The sequence below is a fragment of the Mesitornis unicolor genome, unplaced genomic scaffold, assembly GCF_000695765.1.
Source record: "Mesitornis unicolor isolate BGI_N332 unplaced genomic scaffold, ASM69576v1 scaffold12835, whole genome shotgun sequence".
Taxonomy (NCBI): Eukaryota; Metazoa; Chordata; class Aves; order Mesitornithiformes; family Mesitornithidae; genus Mesitornis; species Mesitornis unicolor.
The window spans coordinates 27671-48444 of record NW_010183615.1 but is presented as its reverse complement, the minus strand read 5'-3'; the positions used below and the strand labels follow the sequence as shown (position 1 = coordinate 48444).

At 43.0% G+C, this 20774-nt stretch overlaps 1 protein-coding gene across 1 annotated transcript in view; it reads left to right on the top strand.

Moving 5' to 3' along the window:
* The window catches only part of AOAH (acyloxyacyl hydrolase (neutrophil)), a 75181-nt gene extending 58916 nt beyond the window's left edge, over window positions 1-16265 (top strand). Inside the window, 6 exon segments of the mRNA XM_010184217.1 lie at window positions 3287-3459; window positions 5671-5729; window positions 5810-5869; window positions 7473-7569; window positions 10560-10636; window positions 16137-16265. Coding sequence (XP_010182519.1) covers window positions 3287-3459; window positions 5671-5729; window positions 5810-5869; window positions 7473-7569; window positions 10560-10636; window positions 16137-16265 — 595 coding nt within the window.
* The last annotated feature ends 4509 nt before the right edge of the window (window positions 16266-20774 follow it).

Genomic DNA, 20774 nt, shown 5'->3' with positions numbered 1-20774 from the left:
GCAGAGAATCCGACTGGCTTCACTTTAAACCTAGGGTTTGACAAATAAAAACCTCTTCAAAGACAGCTTTAAACTGCAGTAATAGAGCCTTTCTGGCCTTATCCTGTATTTTACCTTCAAAAGAGAGCAGTGTGCTGAGCACACCAGAGACACAGCTCTTAGCCAAAGCATTGTTAAAATGCTGTATTTCATTTTTCATTTATTTTATTTCATCTTATGTGAAGAGCAGGGCAGTGAGTAATATGGATGTTTGTAGAGGAGAAAGATAATGAAATTGGCAGCCTGCATTACACGTTCCCAATAGTCTCCACACTGTGATGTCCAAACAGGGGGAGCTAGAAAAATAAAGACAGATGGCAATGGTATCTCTCAGCCCACTGAGGTGTAAATGTGGGACACAACGTGGGGGACACAGACCTGGAACAAAACAAAACAAAAAAATTCAGACAAGAAAATAATGAGCACCAGCAGTCTCAAGTGCACCAGTTTTCCAGCCTCCCTTTCCCAGCTTTGCAGTTATGGCATCTGCACAAAACAGAAAGGTGACTGCAGCACAGCGGGGTGAGCAGGCAGCCACCGGGAAGAGAACTTGTACAGAGCAGCACTGGTGCCAGCGAGAGCTGCATGCTCCCTTACTGTAAGGCTACCATCACCAAAGCACTGTTGCACCTCTCCAGTCCTAAAATTAGTATGTGAGCATGCAGCATCTCTAGCCCTCATGCCCTCTGCAATGAGCTGGATCTGAGCTCCTGTGCTGTGAATCCAGCTCTGCATGCGTGTGTGTGTGGTGTGTGCCAGTGGCACAACGGCCTCCAGTGCTCACCCAGGCACCTTGAAGTCCTTATGGCAGAGCCAAAATCAAACGTGTTTTGCAAGACGGCTTGCCTCTTGGTCAGTTTTAATTTCATAGCCTGGCACAGAAAGGAAATGTGAAGAAATGCGCTGAAATATCTGCATGACTTTAGTGGAGGATGACAAGAGAATGTGGAGTTATGACTGTCATATTAATTTCGTCTCACAGTGACATGTTTACTTGCAGTAGAGGCCTTACATCAGAGCAGTATTTTGAAATCAAGTGCTGCAATACCTGTAGGCAAAATGAAGTAATTTAAGGGCAGAAGCACAGTCTTATCTCGAAAGTACCTTGCTTGGGTGGCTGTCACAAGGATAAGCCTGAATCTTAATGCTGTTTTTTCAGTTCTCCCTAACCATAAAGTCTCAAACGCTTCAGCAGCACATACTGCATGAAGATAAATTTCTGGGCCCAGGGAACTCGTCTAATTATTGTTTTGTGGGCAAAATGCAGCCCACTGAAGAATTCCAAATCCTTGCTAGGGAACGCAGTTCTCCCACATGGGACTCCATCCTCCCTGCCCAAGCACAAACATGTTTAATGCCTCAAGAGAGAACAACACCACTCTGGAAAGCACCTGTTTCTATGGTGTTTACTGACAAGAAATCCTACCTCATTCCCCAGCAGCTCATTCATCACTGCAAGCATCAAATTTGCCCTTCTCTTAGCTCTGGAAAGCCATAAAAGAGTTTAAAGGACTTTGACAGGGATAAGACTTGGATGGAGCCTTCAGGCTGCTCAACTGATCGCTTCCCTGCAAGTCTCTGAGGAGAAAATGTGGTAACCACTAAAAAAAATAAGGATGGACTTCATTACAAGCTTACATACTTTGTGGAAGACCATCCCCTGCCTCTCTTGTTGAGCAATGAGATCAGCTCCTCAGCAGGTGTTGAGGCTTTCTCACTGAAAGCCTTGGTCAAGCTGAGCTGCACCACCAAGGCAGGACCAAACCTGTCATGAGAACCTGCTTCCCAAGGTGCGTGGTCCACACCACGCACGGCCGCACAAGCTGATGTGCTCCAAAGCCCAGCCTCAGTGCCCTTGCTGCTTTTCTGGGGGCTCTTTGAAGAGCTTATATTGCAAACCCAGGTCTTTATTGTCTTTCCCAATTCAAAAAAGGCAACTTATGGATTCACATACTCTGCACTGCGTGCCCTGGGGGGGCCCAGGCCACCTTGGAGCTGCGTGGGGTTTGTGGAAGCATGCAATAGTGTTCTCCTTTCCACCCAACCAACCCTTTGCTCTGAAAGAGAGCAACGGGAGGCTTTTACCCAGAGCTGGCCCTGCTCTGCCTCCCAGATGTTGCCGGAGTGGGGTCCTGCAGAGCTGGGGTCTCCACCGTGGTGTAGATACACAGGTCCCTCCACACCAGGATGAGATGCCTTCCTCAGGGCTGCGTTCATCCACTTGCTGATAGCCAGCTTTACAGAAGTGCTCACCACAAGAGGGTGGCAATAGCGGGTGAACGTTTTGTCTCTAATAAAGTGTTTGTTTTAATAACATAACTAAAGCAGTGTTCTCTCAGCAGCCTGGGGTGGTTTTGCTTGTTTGTTTTTCTTATATAAGTTGAAATTTATTTCAACTTCGGGATTTTATTTTTTTCCCCTCCTGCGGCATTTAAAGTATCAGGCCTGCCAGCAAACCACAAAAGGTTGGTGTTCAGTCCATATGGGGCACTGACACAGCTCCTCTACACTGATAAAGATTTCTGAGGCATATTTTATCACAAATATCTCCTCCTCCTCCTCCCTCCAGTATCCCACATTTGTCCAGACCCCTCACTGCTCTCCTGCCCTCCTCCAGAGCTGTAGTGAAAGGCATACAATATGTGGGAGACAAAGCTACCATAGATATTTCTACCTGGCATAGTCAAAGATTGTGTTGAATATAAGTTACACACAGCAATCCACACACACCAGTTTTAGGAGGGTGCACCATCTTTTGCTGGGGAACTCACTGGGCATCAGTCTGCCTGTGGGAGGTGGTGAATGATTGCTTTTGCATCACTTCTTTTGTTTTCTTCTCTCTCCTTCCACTTACCCTTCACTTAGTAAACTTTTTTTTTTAATCTTGACCCTTGCTTTTCCTCTTCCTTTCTTCTTCCCCCCCATCACTGGGGTTAGGGGGAAGTGGGAGGCTGTGCAGTGTTTAGCTGCCCACTGGGGTTAACCCACAACAGGAAGTCTCTCTGTAAAAAAGGGATGCATCTGCCTATTTTTAACAGGGAGAAGGGTCACACAGAGGGAGGTTTCTATCTCTCTTCTGATTTTGGCAATAACAGTGAGAGACTAAAATGCACAGCAACATTTTTATAAGGTTTTTTTTTCACTTAATATGGAAAAGCAACAAAGAAGAAAATTATGCTGTTTCAGGTGCCTTTTTGGGGGCACGGTATTACCTTACACCATGTCCTGTTGACATCCTCTTCTGCAGGGACCGTGACACGCTGGCTCACATGACTACACCCAAAGAAATGCTCTCCAACGTGGTGCAAGCTCTGCGGTACCTGGACTCCCATCTTCCGAACGGCAGCCACGTGATTTTGACAGGCTTGGTGGATGGCCGCTTCCTCTGGGACAACCTGCATGACAGATACCATCCTCTAGGTAAATATGAGATGTTGCGGGGCTCCTCCTGGTTATCTGCGTGCTCCTGTTGCCTTCTCTCCCCGAATATTTTATGAATCTATTGACAATTTCAAGCAAACCTGACAGAGTGGAGATGATCTGAGTAATATGAGGCAGGTATTGGCTGTGCAGAAAGAGAGCCAGCTTACCATCCCCAGTGCAGGACACAGCAGCTGGAGCGCAGACCCCTAACCTGCTTGGTTCCCCCACCAGCTGGACCCACTCAGCTCCAAACCAGGCTCAATACATGCTGTGGATGTGGAAACAAGCTGTTCTGCCACAGCCTTGCCCCAAAATTGTGTCTGGCCTGCCTGCACATCATCCTGGGTGTTGTTACAGGTGGAACTGGACATTTTATGAACACCTCCACTCACTGGTGGATGTCTTGGTGAAACTGGATTATTAAATCAGGGTTTTACAAAAGACTGGTTAGATATTAGAGAAATAAGATTTCTCTAATATTTTAAGTATATGATGTCCATCCTTGGTTAGTCTGACAGCTGTGCCTCTGGGGTTGGTGTGGAAATGTATCCCTGGGGATGTGGGAGGTTGTGGGGTGGGAGAGCTTTGAAGCTGTTTGCAGAACCCCTTCTCTACAAGTTCATACCACTCCACAATGAAATACTTTATGCAGGTAGAAAAGAAAGTTTTTATGCAAACAGCTAAAGTCAGTCACGTGTTTTCCAGTCAAAACTGTGTACAAGGCACTGTTGTGAATATTCTGCCACCAAATTTTAGACCAAAAGCACATTCTTATTTGTATCTGGGTAAAGGAATATCTTTTGCATCTGAGCAAAGTTGTTGCCACCTTAGTTCTCATCAGCAAAGAGAGAGAGAAGCTAAATTAAGTCATTAAAATGGTAGATTACATCTTCAGATTATTTTGGCAACCACTGGGTACTAGAGCTTTCAGCAGACTCTGTGCCATGGTTTCCCCAGGGTTCACCAGTGTCCCCACAGATTCTGTGTTACCTACTACAAGTTATTTTACCCTTCAAAGTACTTGCGTCGTCTCAGGAAGTCCGAGGTCTCCCTTTCTATTCTTGATACCTTGTTACATTTTTCCCTAATAAGCACTATACTACGACCAATGAAAACAGAAAAAATAAAAAGAAAACAAAAAACTTGTCCTATGGCAGTAGGAGCCCATTATAATGATTTTTTAGTCACATAAACACATTTCTTTCCTTGAGTGCATGTTTATCATAGGGGTGGTTCCTCCACTGGATATCTAATTATCAGAGACAACACACAGCATTTTTTGGCACAAGCCAAATCAGGAGTTGTTAGCTATAGGACCAGTTGTAAATTTGTCAGAGGGGCTGATTTGCCTTGGAGGGGCCCAGTTAATCCAAAGCAACAAGTTTTGTGGTGAGAGATCGTATTGATCTGGCTTTCTCCCTGGTCTTCCTGACAGCCCATTCCAGGGCCCAAGGCTTTGAGGCTATGTGCGTCTGGGACATCCTCAGTATCCGGAAGTGACATTAGATTGTTGTGCTCCCCATCTTTTGCAGCTGATACAGCTGCTGGGTGATGGGCAGCCATGAGATAGACAGGCAGGAATTGCATCTGTATTGAAAGAGACACAGAGCTGCTGCAAAGCAACACGAGGAGCCCGTTTCACTGGGAAGAGACCGTACTTTGCAGTTCCTGAAACTGCAACAACAGGAACTGCATGTTTTTGCACTGCAAAAATAAAGAATCCTGTCCAAACTCAGAGAACCGAGTGGCCATTTAATTTCCCTTCTGGTTGTAGCTTCCAAAGAAGCAAAAAGGTCAAGAAAATGGGTACTTTTCTCCGCAAGCCAGGCTGCTGGATAGCACAGTGAATTTTAGGGAATGTCAGCTGGGTGTCTGACTTGGTGCTTGAATTTACTCACCCACACAAGCATATCCACTTCCCCCCTGTGACAGCAAAATTGTTCCTCCCATTTAAGGCTAACTTCTCCAAGGTAAACCAAAACTCAGAGTGTATACAGGCACCTTCAATCTTCCCTTCAGCTTTGCAACCCCTGCAATTTGTTTGGAGGGTAAGAGACAAATTACTGGATAAAATAGCAGTCACGCACCTGGGAGGCGGGCACACGCTCTGATAACTTCTAACCCCATGTGTGAGATGAATCACCCATAAAAGGCCAGAGAGGGATGTGGGCATCAGGCACCTGAAGTTTCTTTCTCTGTGCTTTGCAGGGCAGCTGAACAGGGACATCACGTACAGCCAGCTTTATACTTTCCTCGACTGCCTCCAGGTAAGGTCTCTGGCTAAAGCTCACGACCCCACCTTTCCTCTCGGGCCACTGCTGAAGCCCTGCTCCCTGTGTCTGCCCAGGTGAGCCCCTGCAGCGGCTGGCTGACCCCCAACGAGACCCTCAGGAATTTGACCTCGGAGGTAAGTCTGGACCAGACTGCAAGGGGACCGCTCTCTTGCACAAGTGCCCTTCCGTTTTTTCCGTGCAGGGATAAGCCAAATAACTCAAAGGCAAGACACCAGCACAATTTTTCTTCCAAAAGTGGGGAGAAGATGTGGAAACATCCATATCCATCTTTCAAACACCTCTCAGGTTCTGGGAGGCAGCATGGTTAAGTTAAGGGATTTGTAAATGTATTCCCTTTCCAATCTCTCAGCTGCCTAAATTTATTCTCAAGAGATGTGAGATACCTGAGACAAAACTGTTCAGGTTCACATTCTTTAAGGAGAAAACATACCTGGTAAGAAAGAAAAGCTTGTTAATCACGTAGCTGTGAGTATGAAAAATCCAGCTGCATAGATTTCACTGGTAGTGGAAGCAGGACCTGAGAGCAAGAGCCTTACCCTGTCTTCATTTGGGAATTGTGCTAATCTTCCTCAGACACAATTCTGTGGATGTAATCGCCAGATGGTGGGACCAAGGAGCAGCCAGCCCCAGTGTAGGAATGGGAACAGGCAGAACAAAGATGTCTTAAAACTCACCCCAAAATCTGGCTGCATAAGTGAATGTCACATACTATCAGCCACTTAGTCCCTAATGGTGCCAGCTGCTTTTTAATCCCAGCACCTCCTTACAGCCATGTAAAAGAGCCATAACCAAACATCATCAAAGGTGTCATCTCTATGCATAGTTGTATTAATGTTTGCATTCACTAAACAAAAAATATGGCCTTAATTTCACCGAGGCTTACATATATGTGTCATTTTATGACCTGTCCCTCTTGACTTCAGAGAAGGCAATTAAGCACATTCCTAAATCTTTGCAGGATTGCAGCTTCTGTATTCATACTAACAATACAGAACATAGACTACATGTAACTTCAGTCCATGAACAATTCATATGTCTGCAGGGTATGAATTAATCTTCTTTCTGAGCCCCTGTCTGAAACTAATTGTCTATGTTATTATCCAAACTGCACAATTTAAATATTTAGGAGATCCTGATCTCTGTTACGGCTGTAGAAATCACACTGGATAAATCAGTTATGTAGATGCTCAATGGAGGTAATTTACTTTGCTGAAAGTAAGAGCAGAATTTGGTCTGGCTAGATAAGCATTAGCACACACAACACAGTAGCAGGAAAGATAATGGGAAAGGAGAACCTTTTTTCCTGCATGAAGAGTTTCCGTTTTCTTTAAAAAGAATGGAAATGACTGGGCTGCCACTCATCAAAAGGCCTCCAAAACTGAAAAATTCAGAATATTTCTATAGGCATATAGACATTACTAAAAGAGTTGTCCAGTATTAACTTATAGTATTAGTAGATATTAAACTTTTTACATCAGCTGGGGCCTCAGTGCAACCTGCAGACGCATATTGCATGGTGAGCAGGGTAGCCCATGGGTTGGTGGTGCACATGCAAGTCTATGTTATGATGAAGAGCCCTGTTGCACCTCCTTTCCCCACACAAAAAGGGCCACATTGGCTTTCAAATTCCTGACTGCACATTGGTGACAAAAGCTGAACCCATGCAAAGCAGCGTGAGTAGCCATGAATTGTCATTAAATTACTTGATTTTTGCAGAGAGCTTTACAACTTTCCAATGTCCTGAAAGAAATAGCAAGATCTGAGAAATTTGCCAACTTTGATATTTTCTACATGGATTTCCCACTGAGACAAAGTAAGCTGCTTTTTTTCCTGTCTTTCTCACAAAGCATTTAGTCAAGTGCTGGGCTGCTAATATGCTTCTCATATTTTAGCTCTGTGCTGGGAGAAGGGCAACATGGCCAGCCAGCCTAGGTGATCCCGCTGGCAGGGCTGCAGCCAAGGAGGGACCTTCAGCCATCTCCTGGCTTTCCTGGTTGGGGTAACTGTGGACGTCTGCCAAGACAAGACCCCATTATTTTTGGTCATTGCTTTTATAGAGGATGATCTAGGCTGCAGATGGCACATCTGCAACGGTGAAGGTGGTCTTCATAAGCTGTCATGTACTACATCACTAACCAGGCTTCATGTTGCCTCCTCTGGGATGAGCAGTGCCTCAGGTTGGAGAACTTTCCTCAGTCAGTTTTCCTGCCTGAATAACACAGCAATCCTCTCTTGACTGTTTTCAAAAATAGAAATGCCTGTCCCAGAATGAACTGCCTTTTTTCCTATGCTTGCTTAAGCACCTACATACTACTGTAACTTTTGACTTGAAGAGCTTACAAAACTTGTCCTCCTGTGATCAAAAGTGACACTGGGTAAGCACATTACCTAAATCACTTCCTTCTGCAACTGACACTTCAAAAAAAACCAAAAAAACACGTAATACAGGAACCAAAAACTTTTCCTTTAACATGAGAGGATGGTGTCCTTGCAGAGCTGGGGACAGATGCCTGTCCCCAGATCCCTCTCAACAGAAGACCCTGGCAATACTTCAAAGTGTACATCTCGAACAAACACCCCTCCCTATCAGTGCCTGGCTGTCCTTGGAAGCACGAAGCTGCTGAGGCACCTAAGATTATTGCAAAAATCTCATTTGCAGCCAAATCCTATCAAGATTCACAAACTTACTTAATTTATCCTACATGACCCAATTCATGATTCCTGTTCTGGGTCTCATGCAGACGATATGGAGGAGATAAAGAGGAGAGGATGGGAGAGGGAATCTTTCTGTCCAAAACTTTATCTCAGAGAGGTGGGATCCACTGCCAAGTTTGATATTGTAGCACAGAGTTTCAGGATGTCCAAGGCTCTTTGCAGCTTTTACCTCAGCGACTTAATTTTTAACACGTCATTAGGATTTGGAACAAACTACCTGCTGGGTAGGCAAATTACTTTAACAAGTTAAATGACTAACTTTAGGTAATTTATTTGTTTTCACGAAAAGAAACATCTAATGTAATTTGCTGTTCTTGATTACATCGTGTTCAGTAACTGAGGTAAACAAAATCCCACATGCACATACAAACATTAGCTCTGAAGGACACTTTGCAAAGTTTCCTGCAGCCCTGGAGCCAACGATTCAAGCTTTCAGGAAAGCTGTCAGATCATGAATGTGCTCAAAAGCCAGCAAAGACTGCTGACCTACTTTTCTGGTCTCTTTCTGAAGCAAGCACAAATCCTTCCCTAAACTCTCCAAACATCAAATATTTAGCAGTGGTTGCACACTGTGATGAGTACATTGATTTCAGGCTGGCCTGGGCATACATATACATAGCAGCTCCCAGCTTTCTTGGAGTAGCATTTGAGTATACTAGAAGTTCTTCTAGATCTAGATGGACATTCAAGTTCAGATATTGCCTTTGGCTGAAGAACTTAGTGGTTTCTTTAAGAAGCGGTGCAATAGATAGAGGGATAAAGGTTGCTTGCTTTGGCTTTTTCTTGGTGTGGATGGGAGCAAGCCCTAGTCTAGTCTAGCCAAGGCTATAGGTACTTTTAAGACAAACTCTCGACACTCTTGGTGGGTATTTGTTCAAAAGCTCTAGGATTTTCAGAGGTCAAGTAAAATTATCTAAATTAACCTATCTTGATATAAACCTTACTTATCTTACTTACTCCTCTTATCTGGCACTGAAAGAGTAGCCCTTCTACAAAGTAAAACAGAATGTACAGTCTCATACTCAATGTATATCATCATATATAAGGGCTTAGGCAAGCTCACTCTGCGCGTCTATATATGCGCTCCATGGGTAATCTAAGGCGAATATGTATTTGGCCCAACATATTGCAAATTTAAAACAAAGCTCTGAGCCCCATGTCTTGAAAGAGATTACTTTGAGTGTTGAATAAAGCATCTCAAGTAGGTTTCTATAGTCAAAGCAGGAATATCACCCTTCTGTGAATTCAGAGTTAGTGTGGGGACCCAGCCATCACTTTTTGACACAATAGCTAAGGTCTAACAAACAGTGGAGAGTCTAGGTCGAAACTAAGGTGCTTGAATGGAGAACATTTTCCTCCTGACAGGGTGCTTGCATAATGCTATTAAGAATTCATAATCTGTCATTATAAAAGATATTATTGAATTTACAGTCTGTTAATGCCATATCCACTAGTCCCATGTTTGATCACTCTTTTGAAGAGAGAAAGCTTTTTACTTCTCTAATGGCTCCGGGGCTTAGAGCACAGCAGCATTTGCATTGAATGTCATGCTTATGTAATTCAAAAGGTTATTTTGTTGGAGTTGAAAAAGACCGCTCAGAAGAGAAGTAACCGAAAATGACAGTCTATTCCTGCAGACATCAGCCCATGCGAATATTGTGTTACCATCTCTCTCTCTCTAAAAAGCACCATTTTCTTTATCTCTCTTATTTTTTTGCACTGCTGAAGATGCAACTAAAATGGGAAATGCAAAAGTATTAAATAATTTACAGCCTTACTTGCTACAGCATCCGTCTTAGTTGGGAGGGAAAGTGAATTGTTTTACGATCATTTATGTTCAAAGTGCTTCCTTGCATAAATTTTCACAGAGAAAAAAATAAATTTAACGATAAAGGCTTAAATATTGCCCCAAGGAGAGGGGATCGTACACAATATTGGCTCTGACAACTTTATATGAATTACCATAATCTTCATGCAGAACCATCTCATGCTTAAACATACTGGGGGTGCTTTGAGGAAGGGGAAGGGGGTAAATTTTCGGGCCGACGTGCTCACAGTTGATAACCGCTCTGCTTATGTTGTTTGCAGCGGCTGAGGAGTGGCACAAGATGGGAGGTGAGCCCTGGCAGCTGATCGAACCTGTCGATGGCTTCCACCCCAGCCAGGTAAAAACCTGGCCCCGGGAGATGGGTGGGAGCAGGCAGGATCCCAGTGCCCATTGCTGCTCAAGGCCTCTGGTCACCTCACTGAGGGGATGCAGATTTGGAGGATTTGTTTTTGAAATGAGATGATGGCTTTAGCCCCAGAGCATCTGTCCCTGTTTCAGCTGGCTGCACTCTTCTCTTAAGTCCTGCAAGGTCTTCTGCTGCTTTCTTCCAGTCATTGACCAGTACCCTGGCCAAACAAGTCCTAAGCCATAAAACCAGAGCCTTGCTGCCTGTCAGCTCAAAGACCTGTGGGAGCTTTGCAAGATAAGGGCAGCTATGCAGCCCTGCGAAAACCTCAGAGGACCCCTCCAGCCCTGCCCCTGTCTAGCAGCCTCCGAGGCCATGGGTTTCCCTGTTGCAGCCTGAAACAAGGCTTTTTCTGAAGCTATAAATTTAAATTGCTTTATGCTCTGCAGCTATGTATGACGAAGTTTTCTTCCTCTTGCTTGGCCTCCAAGGACAGGTGGCAGGGGAAGGTTTACAGTCAGAAATAAATGAAAGGGAAGGAGAAGCAGCTGCTTGTGGTCAATAACCTAGTGTGAGGTTGCCTAGTTCCCACCACATTCACTTCAGTGTAGTTTTTCCTGCTTCTGTAAAAAGCACGGAGAAGGAGAGCATGTTCAGCAATCAGCTACAAACAAAGCTGACTGGTTTTTTTGTGCACTAGCTTCAGATTTCGAACACGTATGCACAGCAAAGCAGCAGCCAGTCTTCCCCATACCGCCCTGAGAAAAACTACCCGTGAGCTGAAATCTGGTGTGCAGTCTGTAGCAGCCACGGCTCGTATCGGCAGGCACAGCCTGGCTGGAGCTCACCTGCTGGCTGCAGCACCAATAGCTGCTGACACAGCACCAAAACCAAATACCGCTCCTGTTTCCCATGCTTTTCAATGGGCTCCGCGCTCCCAGGTGCACCCTCTTTTGCACCCCAGCACAACTGAGCTGCATGACTGAACTGCGCCATGTCACGCAGCCATGGACAGTGCCACTTGGCAGGTCCCCCTACTCAAAAGTACAGGATGCATTTCTAGACCTATTTTATGATGTGAGCTAACACTCCATATATATTGACCCACACCAGCAAATAACCCAGTGTGATGCTGCCTTGCACATTGGTAAAAAGCAGCCCCTGACAAAGCACTTCAACAGGAGCACGTTGCAAGCACTGATGGCTTCCAGCATTTCAGCAGCTTCCTCGTTGACTGGGCTGTCAGTTCAGCCACTGGGGAATGGCAGGGGGACATCCAAAGCCAAAATACATGCCTTAGTTGCTATCTTTTACATCCATGCCGGTCAGCCAAAGCAATACGATGGCTTGCTTAGCCTTACCAAGTCAAAAGAGCCTCCTGGTTGAAAAGGGACTCCTTCATAGCAAAGATTCCTGCCTTGCCACCATGCAGTACCAGGAGATAGCTGCATAGAAGTATGAGCTCACAGCCTGGAGAAACTGCGTCTGGATTGTTTGCTGCAGGCTTTTTTGCAAGGAAGCAATTAGAGAAAACTTGGCAAATGAAACGAGAATGAAAAGAGTGATGAAATGAACCCCATTCCCAACCCTGCCATCTGGGGAAACAGTGCAATACAATCAGTCTGGAGTGAAGAAGAAAAGGTCTTTGCATTATTTTTGCGTCTTACCCTGAGGCTGGCCTGAGGCTTCTTATAACCCCCAGCAAGAGGCCACCATGGGAGCCAAGCTTGCTGGATCACAGCTTTTGTGCAGGTTCTTGCCCACATCCCATATTCCCTCAGCAGCTGAAGCGCAGCACAGAGTTGAAGGCAGCAAATATTTATCTTAAGGAGATTCTGCCTAAGCCAAAAGAAAATGACAAAAGGGCATTGAAGGGTAGCTGCAAACCTACACACAGCCCCCATAATGCCAAGGTGCAGGATCTGACCAACTCTGCCATATTTCATTCCCCCTGGACCTGGCGTCCTGCAGTGGTTATGATCTCCCCCTCCTGCTGTTAGGATGACATTAACGCTTTTATAGATTCATTTTCCCTTACAGTCAAGGTGCCAGCTGTAGATATGCCTCACTTCAAGTGAGTTATTGCCCTTCTAGGATTTATTAATTAGCCTTATCCAAACATCCACTGCTTTAAATCTACTTTTGTTTTCCTGCTGGTATATGAAAGTCTGTTATCAACAGACCAGTATTCAGACTGAGACGTAGCACTCTGCTCCAAAAGAGTGGCTTGCTTAATAAAAAGAAGAGGAAGCCTGAGCTGGGTGTGATATTTAAGAGGGCACTTCAGAGAGATTCACTCCATCCTCATACTAGTTTTATTTAGAGTTCTACTTCATACTGATGTGAATGCCTCTGGCCAGGTATGGCTTTCATACCACATAGAGCTGCCTAGCAGGAAAGGATTGATTCCATGCAGCTCATCAAGTGGCTGAGGGCTCTTACTTCGAGCTCTGCAGCCCTTCCCCGCAACGCACACATAGCTGGACTATTAAACTCAAAGGATAAGACCAAGCCTGGCCGTTTCTGCTGAATTTTCTCTCTGAAGATCTCAAAGCACTTGACAAATATTGACAAAATTTTTAATTGAGCAGCACTCCAAGGAAAGTATTAACATTTTAGCTCTTGCTTTCAGATGCAGAGAAACTTTTGAGTTTGGTAAACAAAAACTGCATTGTCTCTTTCTGCAGAGCGTGAGATGGAAGGGTACCATGATCCGTGTCGTTATGACATGGCAGCAGGCACAATAAGCCAGTGTCCAATATCAATCCCTAGATTTCACCTTCCATTTGTCTGCTGCCTCTTTAGTTTAAAAAAAAAATAAATCTGCTGGTATAAATGTGGCAGAAGCAGGTATCAGCATGTATATCCAATAGTCCAGCCATGCAGGAGGGATGTGGAAGGGAATTGAACCTTCCTAACTGAGAGTTGCCTATTTGTTACAAGGAGAAGAAAAAGAAAATAAGAAAAAAGGCAACACTCCTTTTGTCTCATTAGAGCTACTCTGTTCTTTCATACATTGGAAAATGTAGGTTAGGAAATTTAGACATGAAAATCTAGCCCCCATAGTCCCCACTCCAGGCATTATTTTATATGTAAAAACCCTTGAAAGAAGGGATAAGCACCACGTGCTCATTTATTTAGCCAGGCCCAGAACTACATTCCCTTACTGCTAATTTCTTGGGGAGTAAGGGGTTTATTCCTGCATATTTACCTGTTGCAGACCAGAAGGGTGCAAACAAGGCACTTATTCTTGGCATAACTACTTTCCTCTTAAGTTTCAAAATTGGGCTGCTGTTTTCCAAAAGACTCAGCTGAGGCTGCAGGTGGAAGAAATTCACACCATTTACTTTTGACACCTAGAAGCAAAATGCATCATGCAGTCTTCCTAAATTCCCTCTAGAGCTGCCTCCAAGCCACCATTCCCCAAAGTCTGTCTTGGTTGTCCTTGGAAGAAATCTGGCTTTCTCTTCCCATTGACTATAGTGGAAGCCCAGGGACTTTTTTTTCCCCAGTGTCTCTCCCTTACTACAAAATCTCACTGCAAATGCTTCTGAGTGCCAGATGGCTTCAAGGACATTACTTCTCTCTAGAACAGCTGATTGCTTTGTTTGGATGACAAGGCCATGCATTTCAACAGGGTCCTACATAAATGGCTTCGTTCCTTGCTTTTATGAAGTTACCAGGGAGAACGCAAAAGCCCTGAGCATCACAGACTGGAACTGGAGATGCCTGGAAGATTCTTAATGATTATGTTCAGGCAGAAAAGCACAGCTTGAGCATGATTAGCTTCTCCCTTTCTTTCCTTAAGTCATAGCAAAGCACATTCTAGCCAGAAAAAAAAAAGAAGAATAGCTGAAGTGACGCATATCAGATGAGTTGGGTATTTACACTTTGCTGAGAAGCAGGTCTCAAAGCACAAGAGCTTTGGAATTTAAAAAATACCTATAAGAGCAGTGATTTCTGGAATCATGAACCTTTCTCTGTGCCACACCACTCACCCAGAGTAAATTAAAGAAATCATTAGGAACACATGAAATGATGTTTGAGAAGGACCCACATCACTTAGGTCACCCTACGCACATAGGCCTTTAATTACAGTCGACAGCAGTTTTGAACACTACAGAGCATACCTCCAGTCACACCTTTGCAGAGGGTGCACCATGAAAAGATAGTAGGGGTTTTATTCAACCAACCAACCAACCTTGCTAAAAAACATGTGGAAGGCTTAGGGACTTGTGAAAGATGTTTGGAGAATACCATGCCAGAATGGACCACCTTGATGGAGACAGGTCTCTGGCAGCCATGGGGTGTCCCAGATTAGCCATGTTTAGTCACATCTCCCCATCTCTCATTCCTTCTTTAGCTTAATGAGACCTCAAGTGACCAGAATCTAAGTGCTTACACCCCACAGAAGTGTCTCTTTGTAGTAATAAAAGTAAGTTGTTGTGTCCTGGACCATCATTACAGCCTTTTTCAAAAATCATAGGATTTAAAAAGAAGTGCATAAAAAAAATCTCCAAAGGCTCCAGTCTGTTTCCAAACTCTGAAACAAATGGCTATTCAAATAAACAAATAAATAAATTCAAATAAACAAGTAGTATTCAAATGGCTTGATTCCATAAACTCATCTTGGCCCTTAATATAAAAAGCTTTGTTAGCCCTCTTTAAGCCTCAAAATTATAATCCATATCAGTTTTAGGATTGAAACTAAGGTTATCATATAAGCAGAATGTAACTGTGGGCCAGAAATCAAAACAAAAATGCATTAACAGGGTGTGAAAACTTGGTTAAAGTAGAATTGGGCTGCTCTGCTTGCCTTTTTCTCCTACCCCCGATGTTTTTCCTCCTGGCAACATAGCAGATACAATTTCTCTTCGGTGCACACTAGGGCAAGAAAAGCAGCAGTGGTTCTGATAGTGAGGAGAAAAAATATCTTACCCCTTCTGCAGGTCTCATGGAGAAAAGCTCTGAAGACAACCAGCAGCAGGCTGAAGCATCAGAACTGGGTAGTTTCGATCCTAGATATAATTGGGCTCCTTTTTCCTCAAAACCCATGGTTTTCTTATAGGACAGAGAGAATGTTTATTAGAAGTGTCAGAGGCATTGAGGAGCAGGAATTGCTTTGGGCTTGCAAAAGTTTCATGCATTATATCCAAGCAATTCTTTTGAAATACTTTCAAAATTGGGGTTATTTGACAAGGTGGGGGGGGCAGAAATCAGACTTTAGGGCTTTTGAATAGAAGTTTTTGGACCAGACATCATAGGTAGAGTGGTTGGAGACTCATTACATTGAATGACTGGTCAGGAAGATGCAGATAGACATGGTCCTCACCTTGTTTTTACTGTTCAGAAAGATTTTCCCCCATTCAAGCAGCTGGAGTGGGGTATCTTCTTTAGATGGAGGTTATGGTCCACCACATAGCTATGTGCTGGCATGAAACACCTACATTGGAGAGGCACAAGACATTGACGGTATTTGTGCTGTTTGCAGATCGCTGCAGCCCTTGGAACAAGCATCACCTGGCAGAAGGCACTGCATGAATGGCCTCATGTGCTTGGAAAGGAGAATCCATTCAACAACCAGATTGAAGCTATATTCAAAGATCAAGGTGGACACTGACTCCCAAACTGCTGGAGCCCTGACGCAGTTTACAGTGCTGCTTCTTAGTGCATTCCACAAAACAAGATGGTTAAATACACACACCAAAAAAGGGGAAGGGCAAGTTATCAGAGCCAGTAGCAGTGGACATAGCAGCATCTTTTCAGTCTTGTATCTCACCTGCACAAGTAGGCTATGCTTTTTCTGTGGCGCTACAAAAATAAAAAAAATAAAAATCAAAGGATACCTGCTAGCTACACCATTTATTGTACTGGTTTGCAAATGCATACAATTTTTTTTCCATACATAGCTAACTCCTAGATCTACCTCATGTTCTTCCCCTGCCAAACATTATTTCTGGGCTTTCCATTTGTACTGTTTCAACAGTTAATGTGATCCTAAAAGTGGAAAAAAACCTCACCACCCAAACCCATTATGTTGCTATAAATTGTGAGCATGTAATTGCCCTGACTGTCAATACATTATTTAGCTGCTATTTGCTTATTAAAATGTGCCAGGAATAACAAGGCACTAGAATTTTGATTTGCCTGGCAGCATTAGCACAGGCTGAGCACAGGTTCTCTTCCCCCCCCCCCATTAACAAGACAGTAACTTGACAGCCCTTCATGTATTTAAAACAGGCTGCTTTTTCAAGCTTTAATATGTCTTTGCTCTTTTGCTCCCTAACAAACATGATACCGCCAGTCCTGTACCAAGGCATGACCCAGGAAATCACTGAAGCTACTGGGCAGCTCTTATCTGCTCTATTTCATATGCAGAGTTGAAAGTTGAGAAATAATAGTTGGTTTTTCACCAGCTTATCTGATGTATTTTTTGCAAAACAAATAGACAAATATATGCGTATTTAGGGACAGCTCTGCCCTACTCGCAGCCCTGCTGGTGATGATGGGATCAGAGAGCAAAAATTTTGCTAATTATACATGGAAAAAATCTGATAAATAGAAAAAGTGTTAACATAACTAAAACCCACCCCAATGAACCAAAGATCAGGTAGACTTGCTCTGAAGGTGTCCCATGCATAAGGCTGCGTTGTCCATGAGCAAACTCACGCTGCGGTCCAAACTAAAGAGTCTTGTACGGCCCTCAGTACACTGGCCATGGCTGCAGGAGATGCCTCTGCTCAGGGGTTTGAATAGGCAGAGGATGAGTTGCTAATGCTATTTTGATCAAAGCACATACTATTGCTATCCTAGATCCTCTTCCTTTTTTTAAAGTACAGTCAATGCTGCATCTTTTATTGAGACAAATTCCTTTGGGACAACTCCTAACATTTAAGGGAATGTTTAAGTCACCTACTTTAGGAAACCAAGAGGGAATAAGTTCCTTAATTTAATGATACTTACTAATAAGGCCCCAATTCAGTCGAGGCATTTAGATGTTACCAAAATATCCAGTCTCCCAAGAAACAGTTTCAACTCCATGGAGGCATGTTTGAGGATGACTATTTAGTATTACAAGGAAAAGGAAATCCACCTGCTTTATGTACAAATTCCATCTACCAAACAGCATAACACTCAATGCACACTGGCCAGGTTGTACACCTACTAATTTTTATTACTCAGGCTTCCTAACACTCATTAAAAACAACATTAGGACAAAGCCAAATATATTCACATGGTTTTACTATAGACCAAGTACAACACAAACAAAAATTATAGAATATAAAATAATTTTCTTTACACCAAAACCCAGAAATGTAACAATTAAGGGGGGAAGGGAACAGTATTTGTTTAGAAGCCAAATTTTCAGGCAATCTCATTGCAAATTATTGTATTCCAGTTGAGGCTGGGATTTAATAATGCCAATTAGGAGTCTTACAAGCTAGTAAAACTGAATTTTCCTCAGTTAAAATAAGCTTCATTGCCCAGAGCAAAGCATTTTCCAATTATAGACTTTCTTATTAGTGAACATCTTGAATTTCTGAACAATGGGGGGGGGAGGGGGGAGCTTTCTCATAAAATTAGAACAGCATCGTCTCAAAGATGACCCAAAATCCCTGTTGCTGAATCCCAAAGCAAAGCTCTCCGGTTTGCCCAGTATAATTGCTCCCTGCTTGATCTGGGGTCTCTGAGCGACTGCATACAAGGAGCTTGCCACCAGCTGAAGAAGCACCATCCAAGCTATGTCCTCATGCCTCAGAGGCGAGCTCTGCAACCTGTATGCGGAAACCTGATATGTAACTAATGCAGTAACTATTTGCAAATAAAGATGAATTCTGGGCCTATTGAACTGTCAGCTTTTACAACCACTATGTCTCTCCACTACTTCAAATGCAAAAACCAGCTGAAGATCTGCACCCCCATCCATCAATCACTTACCAGTACCACTCTAAAAATAAGCGTCCTATATTTAAACAAATACTTCTGAAAAAGCTTACTTATTCTAAAGCAGTAATGAGCTATGAATCCTAGTCTATTTTGTTAGTTTAACTGTCTCCTGGTGCTTAGACTGGTTGAAAGTGACAAATGCACAGGAAAAGAGAAATAAACAGGAAAAAATAGTTTCACTTGGAAAGCTAAGTATTACAGCAGTACAGATTTCTAGACGGAAAGGTCTATCATGATTATTTTTTTTGTTTTGGAGAGTTAAAGCACATGAGTACAAGCTGGGGGTATGTCACTGGCTAGTTCCAATGCACTGCAAGTGGGAAGGGATTTTTTTGATGTTAATCTGTTCGTAAACTGGTTTTATAAAACTTAAAGCTTTGTTTGAAATCAGAATGTAGAAACTATTCTTGAGGTGTAGCTGGTATTGATCTATAGTTACCTGAAGTTATTTGAATTCACATAGTTTGGCTTCTTCAAAAAGGATCAGCTACAAACAAAAAAAGTTTGCCAATATTTTTGAAAAATTTTCCACAGCTCACCCATCAAAGAGCAGGGAAATATGGGAGGGGAGGAGGTACACAGCAGCACAAAGCAGTCAGGCCATAAACACAGATGTGCTCCTACAGTAGTGTCACACTTCTGGTGGCCACAGTAGCACACATCATCCCCACTGACAGTTGGTGCCTCACCATCCAGGTCAGCTTTTCTAACATGCACCCCCTGTTAACCTCATCAAGGCAAGTAAAAAGTGTAATTTTTCATTTTGGGCAATGAACAAACATTAGTTTTTACAATACGTAACAGCCCAAATTATCCTAAATAAAAATGTCATTCCTTTAGATATATCCACTTCTATTCTTAACATCTTTCTATGGACTTGTTTCATAATTTTATATTTAATGATTTTTTTATTAACACCCACTTGGAAGTATAAGTAGACAGCCTACTGTGTATCCACAGATGAAATTTGCTTTTCCACTGTCTGTGTTACATTGCTACTCTGCTGCCGTGCCTGTCACAAGAGACAACCATTATAATGGCTCTTTATAATCATGCTGGCCTTCAGCAGCTTCCACTTCATACATGTTCCAAGCAGCTCATGGAAAGTGCCCATGGACAATCAGGCCTCCCACTATAAAATCTGGTGCTAGCTACCCCCAGAGCATCACATTATCTTCCCAAATCACGTGGTATTTTGGGATACACATACCAAATAGAATCCTTTCTGAAACATTGTGTGGAGTCCAGCTTTTCTTCTTCAGCCTACAACCTAGTATCTCAAATGCAGAGATGGCATTATGAAAAAAGCCGAAAGTGTTTTATACTTTATTTTAAATGAATAAAATCTCAATACATAGTTTGGAAATACTTAAAAGACATCAGAAAAAGAAAACTTGTACTTGCTTTTAAATCTAAAGTGGCAGGATGAAAACAGTAGAAGCTACCAGAATTTAGTGTTAAAAGTGTGAATATATAACAGCAGTTACAGTTTCAAGTGTTCCACTATTGCATTCACAATAGTGAAGTAATGAGATAGTATGTCATAAAGCCCAGTGAAAAGCCATGAAAATTGTAATTTCCAACTGAGAAGTTTTCCCATTTTAATGATGGGCCTGAAGTAGTTTTTAATCTGCATTTATGGACATGTCTAAGAGGGGGAGGAAGACCCATACTTTTGGCCAAAGTATTAATTGGTACATAGCAGCTTTGCAGTGTCTTATTTAAGAAAAAAAAAAAAAGGCATTTTTACAACCTATTCCTGGTTCTCGAAAGGAGGAAAATTCTAGCTTGCACAAACCAGGACTCCCAGGAAATACTGACGTATGCAACCCTAAAATGAATTCTTCTGTGTTTTTTTATATATATAGCAGTTCTAAGAAAAATATGCAAGACTTTTCATTTCTATCAAAGTGCAATATACTGCATACATAATTCCATACCTGTAAACCACATAGTATACATGACATGCACTTATCCATACCAGTTTGTACGAGAAATTGCAAAAGTATGAATATACTGTGCATGTCTTTTGTTCTGACAAGGACACTGTGCAAGCAAGAAATACCCATATTGCATGTTGTAGAGTAAAATATACTGGTAACTTCTATGCCTGCTCATTACAAAAAACCTGACAAACCCTCCAATATTACATCTTGTGCTTCAGCACCACCCTTGTTAGAGA